General features: G+C 38.7%; 1 protein-coding gene across 1 annotated transcript; it reads right to left on the bottom strand.

The window, feature by feature from the left end:
• Window positions 1–703: 703 nt before the first annotated feature.
• LOC124960165 (olfactory receptor 51I2-like) lies at window positions 704–1,648 on the bottom strand. Its single transcript, XM_047518735.1, has one exon. It carries the CDS (start codon window positions 1,646–1,648, stop codon window positions 704–706), a length of 945 nt encoding a protein of 314 aa, XP_047374691.1.
• Window positions 1,649–9,227: the final 7,579 nt, after the last annotated feature.

Raw genomic sequence — 9,227 nt, 5'->3', positions numbered from 1 at the left:
ATGTCTTAAAATGTTTTATTTATTTAATTTTCTCTTTTTTGTCATAAAAGTATAGCCCCAAAGTCTTACAAGATCATGAATATTGAGAGAACACATTGTATTTCACATAGTGTACTATAGTTATTCTACTTTATTATTTTCTTGTAGCTATATACACACAGACATATAATTTAAATTATAACATGAAGTTGGCCAAAATTTAATACTACTTAAAATCTTGATCATTTAATGCAATTTATTTTTTATTACATTTATTTCAGGTAAATAGCATATGGTATAGAAAATAAATACTGGCATACATCATGATTCTGTGTGTATGAACTTAACTAACATCTCTTTAATATAATCTTTGATATTGAAAATCCCTTCTGCATTACAAATTGCTTCCAAATCAGTACTAATTTCCTGTGTGATGATGCATGTTAAAAAAGATATAAACATATTATGACAAAAGATAGAACTGATTTTGAGGATATTCATCATTGTATTTTAAAGAAGTAAACACGACAAATTTTTTCACTAAATTCTGGCCCACTTTACCATGAAATGCTTTTGGCTTGTTTCTGAGCTACTGCCAGGGGTCATTGAACATCTCATGACAGGAATCCCAACAGTAACTTATGTGACCAAAAGGATATTTAAAATTCCTTATCAAAAAGCTTAAATTTGTGGAGTTAAGGGGAATTTTCAACATATCTTTTGCTCAAAAAGTGGCTCCCAGAAATATTTTGCAAAGCCTTCGCTGAATCTCTTTGGTTTTGATAGAATAGATGACAGGGTTGAGCATAGGAGGCACAAATAGATAAATAAGGGACATGAGTGTGTGTACATATGGTGGGGCATGCCTCCCATAGCGTGCAACCATGGACACGCCAACCTTGGGCACATAGAAGATGAGCACAGCACACATGTGTGACACACACGTGTTGAGCGTCTTCAACCGTTCCTCCCTGGAGGCAATGGCAAGCACAGAACGCAGGATGAGCACGTAGGAGAGGAATACTAGTGCAGAATCCAGGCCAAAGGTAGAGATGACAATGACTAAACCAAAGATATTACTGATGGTGACATCGCCACAGGGCAGACGGATCAGATCTGGATGCAGGCAGTAGGCATGGGAGAGCACGTTGGCCTTGCAGAAGGGCAGCCTCAACAGAAGGAAAGGCAGAGGGAGAATCATGCAGAAACTGCGGACAATAGCAGACATGCCCATCTGCACCACACGGGCCTCAGTGAGCACTGTAGCATAGTGCAGGGGGTGACAGATGGCCACATAGCGGTCAAAGCTCATGACCAGCAGGATCCCAGACTCAATGAAAGAGAAAAAATGAATGAAGAACATTTGGGCCATGCAAGAATTGAAACTGATTTCTCTGATGTGGAAGCAAAAGGTGGCCAGTACTGTGGGCAGCGTGGAGAAAGACACACCCAGGTCATTAACTGAGAGCAGGGACAGGAAGTAGTACATAGGCTGATGCAAGCTCTGCTCCTCCTTGATAATGAAAAGGATCAGGCCATTGCCCACAATGGAGACAGTGTAGAGGAGTCCAAGGAGCAAAATCATCCAGTGCTGGGAGGCCTCCAGCCCTGGGAGTCCTGTCAAGGTGAAAGGAGGCCACCCTGAGCTGTTGTGGGAGTCTCCTCCCATGCTGCACTCCTTCCTAGATGGTAGGGCCACAGGCCTGCAAAGGACACAGAGGTACACTTTATACTCCCTTGCACTTGTGTCTAGCACTCTTTCTCAGATAAAACTCTAACTCTTCCTCTGTTCAATTCATGGTTCTCATTTTCTCAAGACAAGAGAGAAGACACTCCTTGTCACTACTTCCTCAACTCTGTGCCCATTCCAGAGCAAACCACTTACTCATTAGACCACAACCTTTCCTCTTCCCAGTCTTTCATGCTCTTGGGCCTCCACTACCTTGCTATGACTCCCAGCTCCCTAACCCCATAGTTACTCCTTTCCTCCATCCTCTCATCCAGCTGGAAGGTAAATGCACAGGAAGATGGATGTTCATGGAGTAATTCATCAGGATGTGCTGGACTTCCATGTTCCCTCCCTTTGCGTCATTCTTCTATCCATTCAGCTTACAGCACTGCTTTTCTCCCTGAAGAACTTAATTCACTGAAAGTAATTTCTTAACAAATAATTTCAGAATCAAATACTCTCTATTTCTTAAAACCATGGAGTTAGTATTTACTTGTCTACCATACAGATCTGCTTTTCATCTGTTTTTTTCTCTGATAATGAAGACTGAGACTTAAAATCCATACATCACTTTGCCTCCTCCTTTTCCTTTGCCCATTGCATTAAACAACATAACAGTTGACTAAAATATTGACCCCAAAGTGCCTCTCTTAGCACCTTTCTCCATTTCCTTCCACACTTCAGAGTCAAGATATCATATTATCAAGCCATAACTGCCTCCTAATCTATCCCTAGCCTCTCTCTAATTTATCTCTAACTAAAGTGGAACAAATATTTCTAAAGAAAACTGTGAAAATGCAATTCTCTTATTAAAACATTAAATGGTCCCTCATTATCAATTGACCAAATTCAAACTCATTAGCCTAGAATGATGTCCCATTTTAATGTCAGCATTAAATCAATAGTTCTCTCCTTGATTCTCAAAATTCATTTCCTCTTTCCTGCAGATACCCAGATCTGTCCACATGCTCTCATTTTAAACCTTAATACAGGATGCTCCTCGAGTTTCCCTGTTTACACACACCTTTTCAAATCATCTTCCATGGCTGATCAATACCAGTAGAGGTGAAACTCTCCACCCCACAGAGATCTAAAGTACAGCTCCTACTGTGTACACTTCTCTGTCTACCCTGCATTACAGTCTTGTGAACCTTGTGAATAAAAATTCTGTACCACCATTTCTAAAAATTCAACCTTAACTCTTCTTTATGGTTTCAGTCACTACTAATGCTGTGCTGACTGCAAGGGCTTCATCAGGGTTAGTGAAAATCCAGAGTGAATGGTTATCAGAACTCCTGGGATCAAAGATGTTGTACCTCTGAATATGAAAGCCTGCTCTTCCCTCACCTCCAGCCTCTCATCTAGTTTGTTGCTGCACCTGCGTTCAAACCACCTCTTCTTTTGTTCTCAGGATGCACTTGTTTTCTTCATGCTGCATCCTTAGGCCCCCTTCCCACTATATCTTTGTTTACCTCTCTATGTAATTAAAAAACTCACCTATTTGGAATCTTTGAGCATAAGTAGAATCTTTCCAAATAGCTTCTAAATAGCCAGGATCTTTTGTACCTTAATAACAATTTTTTTTCTGAGGAAAATATAGAATGTGTATTTACACCAAGGCATATCCTTCCAAAGCTCAGCCTGATGGAGTATTCCTTCTGAGAGAATAGTGTATAAAGTAGAAAGCGTGGTGGGATTTCAGAGACCAAGAGCAATGGATAGAAAATGTAGATGTGGAAATGTGATGAGAGAGAGAGCACGCATGTAAATAAATAAATAAATAAATAAACAAATTGAAATAGGTGCAGAGTTTTCTTCAGATTGTCATATTGCAGCCCTCAGTATATCTAAGAATAGAATTCCTCAGGACCTGAATTTGGAGCTTCTAACACATAAATTGACCTACCGAAGAGAAACCTGTGCAGGGAAGTTGCTGTATCTTAGCACTTGGAATTTCTAAGCCAAGAGTAGGTGGCTTATGATCTGAATTTAGAGCTTCTGAAACTTCAACTTACCTACTTGAGAGAACTCTTACACTGAAAGGAAGAGCAGAACTGGAAGCTCTGCATGCCCTGTTGGTAGCCCACAGTTAACCTCTGCCAACTCACTGGTCTGAGTAATATATGGCTGATTCCAGGAAGTCCCTTATGCTGCTATCAGCTCAGGTGTTCATGGACTTCTGGGAATACAGAACATCAACAGTGCTCCACACCTCCCTGACAGGTCCTTCATGTCCCATGAGCAGGAATGATCTGAACTTTGTAACTAGACCCTCATTTTAGAAGTAATTGGAAATATCTGACTAGATATCTCAATTATATACCTCATTAGTGGCAGAATGATAGTTATATCTTTTTCATCTAAATCAGTTTATGTCCTGCCCACTCTACACCTGTGATCAAACCCATAGGAGTCTTGATAAAAAGAACACTAAGAAGAGAGTTCAAGCCATAAGACTAAATTTCAGCATTTGAGTTTACTAGAACAAGTGAAATTCTCACCTGGATCATCCATGAAATTGACCCCCAGCATGACGAAAACCGGTGCACCATGCCTGACCAAGCAGAATGTGGTTATATCTCAAATATGTTCCTTTATTAATGAGGTATTAAGAACACAGCACTGTGTTGGTTTCTTCACAAATACTTAAATACCTAGGCAATAGAGGCTACTTAATAAAGTTCGGCAACTGATTTGGAGTCAAGATTGACCACTTGCCTTGAGAAGGTGAACCTGGTTTTGAGTTCAGATTCTTCCACTGGTCTTGACAAAGTCTCTAAACCACAGTTTCATTTTTCATCCATAGTTAATGATCTCATATCACAGAATGATTGGGATGATTACGAGAGTGACTGTGTGGGAAGCAGGAAGCCCACTGGCTGCCATACAGCATCAGTAGAAGTTCATGGTTAGGTTTCAGTTCCAGAAATTAACTCCTGAGTGTAAACACCTAGAGATGGACATTGAGCTATGTGTTCAGACTAATAAGAATAAACACTTGGAGTAGCCTGAAGAACTTAATTACAGGAAAACACTAGCAGATACAGCTGGAAGGAAGAGAGTTTAGTAACAGCAGGCTCACACTTGAACCAAACCAGGGAGAAAGTCACTTTAGAAAGTTCCTCTCACATATCCAGTGTTCCTGAAAATGCAGGTACTTTTCAAGAATCCTTTCAGAGATAAATCAGAACACAGGATTCAGTGACTCTAGAAAAGTCTTAGATCTTCCCACAGTCACACCAATCTCATGCACACAGGTCAGGAAGCCACCCTAAACCTGCTCAGTACACAGGGATTTTTCAGAATTCAGTGTCCATGGTTCCTTGTTCAACGTCTTTCTCTTTAACTTTTCCCATATGAATACAACAACAACAAAAGTTTTCAACTGTCACAGTGCCTACATTCAAGGTCTATGGAATAAGATGAATATAACACAAGTAATAATAAACCTGGACATGATATTAGTCATGGGGTATGTAGATGAATAGGTGTATCAATTCATAGTTCAATTAATGCAATGACGAAAGACACAGAGAAAATGTTAAGGCAAGACAAAGGACAACGTGCAATATTCTAAGGCAGTCATAGGAAGTTTCCAGGTCACTCATAGTGCTGTCATCTCTTCAAGAATAAGTGAATGTTACTGAGTGAATATTACTGAGGTGAATGAGGCTGGAAGAATGCCTCCCCAGTGATGCCTATGTTCTGAACCTATGAATACGTCATTCCATGAACTTTGAAGACTCTATTAGATTATGCACCATGAGATGGGAATTTTTTTCTTTTTCCTTTTGGATGATTCAGGTGGACTTCATGAAATCTCACAATCCCTTAACAGCACAGAATTTTCCAGGCTAGAGTCACAACAATGAGGCAGATAAGTCAGGAATTCAAAGTATGAGAGGCACACAGTCCATCATTACTTGAAGGATTCAATTGGAAAGCGTGAGGATTAACATGGACAAAGCCACAACTGAATCCTTTGCAAAGGAATGGAAAACCTCAGCCCTACCACTACAGGGAACTGACTGGAACCAACAGCCTAAGTGAGTTTCAAAGCAGATTCTTCCCGAAATTTCTGACTTACAGAAATTATAAGAGATTTTGTCGTTGTAAACTGCTAAATGTGTGATCATTTCTTACGACAGCAATAGAAAGCAAATACATTAAGCCTTAGGCGGCAGGAAGAGGAAGGCAGAGAACAAAGAAGTGTCATTCTTCACAGACTGGACAACACAAATGCAGGGATTAACCTTGAAAGGGAATGATCTGGAAACCTTCTATGACTGACTTAGAATATTGGAAGTTGTTCTGTCTTAACATTTTCTCTGTGTCTCTTATCATCGCATTAATCAAACTATTATTTTCTTGAAACGGATGGTAGAACACAGGGATTCGAAGACTTCAGAGTAAGAAATTAGATATTAAATATTCACCTATGAAGTCTATAAATGGTGACAATGGTGGGGTCAAGTATTCTGCAGAATAGGGACTTTACCAACATTGCTTTGAATAAGATAAAGAGGACACACTCAGACTTAGTAATAGGAAGTTCAGAATTCCTGTCGAATCACATCAACATTCTTCTAAAATAAAAAGTAAGATTATATGATAGAAGTAGGTGATCAGAACACTTGGTGTGAGTGTTATGAGAGGGAAGAAAATATGAAATGTAAATATAGAAGCATCTTAAACAATATCTAAGGTACATTACATTTGGACTACTTAATTAAACCATTGATTTTATCATTTCCTCAAATCTGTTCACCCTTTTAATTCACTACTTTTCTACTAAACTCTCTTTTCTTGAGAACCTCCACCTAGAGCTCTCTTCTCTTGCTTATCTCTGTATGAGTTTCCAGGACTATTATGCAGCTGATACCGGTGGATTTGCCCTACTGTTCTCCTGCATTAAAATCCTGATTCCTGGGTACTAAAGATGTGGTAAAATCTAGGAGTCAGGATTTTAATGCAGGAGAGCATATTCTTAGCTCAGTAGTAGAACACTTGCTTAGCAGGCACATGGCCCTGGGTTAGATCCCCAGCACCAAAAAATTACAATAGCAATCCTGATTCCTTGATCACATGTATTTCTTTTCTTTATCACACACACTTATCTGCTGAAGTTTCTTCCAGTTCACATTTTACTTTAAGTAATTTTTGTTTTACTTTTGTTTTTGATTGATACATAGTGATTATATTTATTTATGGGTTACTATGTTATGTATCAATACATGTATATATTGTGTAATGATCAAATCAAGGTTATTAGCATATATATTAAACATTTATTTATTTGTGGTAAGAACATTCGAAATTCTCTCTTTTAGTTAGTTAGATATATACAATGAATGGATTATTTTTAATTATAATCATCTTATGCTGTAAGAAACCACAACTTATTCCTCCTGTCTCATTGTAACAATGTATCCAGGGACAGGGACCAGCTTCTCCCCATTCTCCCCCTGCTGCTCTCTCCAGGGATTCCACACATGAATGAGATCATGAGTTATTTCTCTTTCTGAGACTTCTTTATTTTATTTAATATAATGTCCTCCAGGACGTTTTCATTGGACACCATGTTTTTCATTCCCACGGAACCAAGTTTGCATCTCCTTCCCTCAGTTCTCTGTATAGAACTTTAATGCTGCCAGGCACAGTAGCGCAGGCCTGTAATCCCAGTGATCTGAGGGGCTGAGTAAACATATCAGCCTTTGTTTCCAGCATCCTAAACAGTTTGATCCCAAGTTTGAGGCCAGTTCAGCAATTTGACAAGACTCTGTCTCAAAGTAAGAGATGTAAAGTGTTGAAGATGAAGCTCAGGGGTAAAATGTTTCTGGATTCAGTCCCCAGTAACAACAACAACAAAAAAAGAACGTCAATGCCATATACTGTGGGTGTCACTAAGTGTTTTTATTGTACTTGGGGATGTTTAGTTATAAAATGATACAAAGTGACAGTTCTGATCCTCTCCATCTTCTCAGGATGGAAATATAGTCATTGCTAATCAAGGGACTAATGATGGAGCTTTCCTCACCCAAGACTGGGCGTCCCTAGTCTTTCTTAAAGACACCAGGCACAATTCATATTGCAGTTCTAGAAGTATGGATTATGAACCAAGCAGACTCTGAGCAGTGAAGACTGAATCATAGGAAGAGGTTAAAGCAGCCAAGACCTAGTACTGGATATACCTGATGACCTTCATGACCAGGGCGCTGCAATGGTGAGAACATGGCTGTAATCATAGCTCTCGTTGGCAAACTAGGGAACTAGTCTGAGGAACATTTCCAGATAAGGAAATGTCGGATCCAGACAGAGCCATTAGCACTCCAATTAATCAACTTAGAAGATGACAAGTGCCAACAGCAAATGTCTGCTGAGCCCCTTTCAGACTGGGAAGATTCCAAGACCAAGAGATGCATTCTGACTGCCATTATTTTTTTATTATTATTATTTTTATTTTTGGGTGCTGGGGATCGAACCCAGGGCCTTGTACTTACAAGGCAAGCACTCTACCAACTGAGCTATCTCCCCAGGCCCACTGACTGCCATTATTTATGGAATGTGTTGTGGAAAACAGTAACCTAGATGTCCCTACATAACTTTCACAGGCACATAAAAATAACTAAACCATGGCTTTAGAGTTCTGGAAAAGGACAAGATAATTATAGTGAAATCACATTTTTCACATATCATAGCAATAATTTCATTATGTCATAGTTGTGATGGATTCAACATCATTAAACAACATCAACCCAAAAATATTTATTTAAACACCTATTAAAAGTCGTATACAATGACATCACTCTAGTAAAATTCCATGGGTAGGTCAGATAGTACATAAGCTATAAGCAATGTAAATATCCCAAGTGTGTTAGTACAAAGCTTGAAATGTCAATTTGGTTTTTATTCACTTATAATACATATGATATTTAAACTGACCAGTAACAAGACTTTATATAAAACTGTACTTCAGTAAAATTATAATCTATTTTAGGGTAAAACAGTATAGGACATAATAAGCATTAAAGTATAAAGAGCATGTTGGCATGCAAATATATGCAACTACAATCATTTTCCCACATTCTATTGTTGATTTATAGTTGTACAAATATAATCATTTTTATTTCATTCCTGAATTATATTTGTGTGAGTCTGAAGTGTTTCAGGCCCTGTATTAGAGGTTCAAGAGTTAAATGAAACCATGGTTCCTAGACATGAGTTGCTTAGAGTCGAGCAGAGGTGACAAATTAACCAAAAAGATATGATTAAACAGGTACCTGAGTACAGTGGGAATATAAAACAGGTAATAAACAGTACTACTTAAAGTTAAGGTACAGAAAACTCTTAAGCAGTTCTTAGACAATGGTTTGTGATTGTGATATTTTGAAACTGAACAGAATATTCCATTTATCCTTGCTGAATAAAAATAATATGAGAAACTTGACCAGGCACAGTGATGCACACCTGTAATCCTAGCAACTCTGGAAAGGCTGAGGCAAGAGAATTGCAAGTTCAA

This window comes from Sciurus carolinensis, chromosome 11, assembly GCF_902686445.1.
Source record: "Sciurus carolinensis chromosome 11, mSciCar1.2, whole genome shotgun sequence".
NCBI lineage: Eukaryota > Metazoa > Chordata > Mammalia > Rodentia > Sciuridae > Sciurus > Sciurus carolinensis.
The sequence above is the reverse complement of the archived record's forward strand: the minus strand, read 5'-3'. Positions and strand labels throughout refer to the sequence as shown.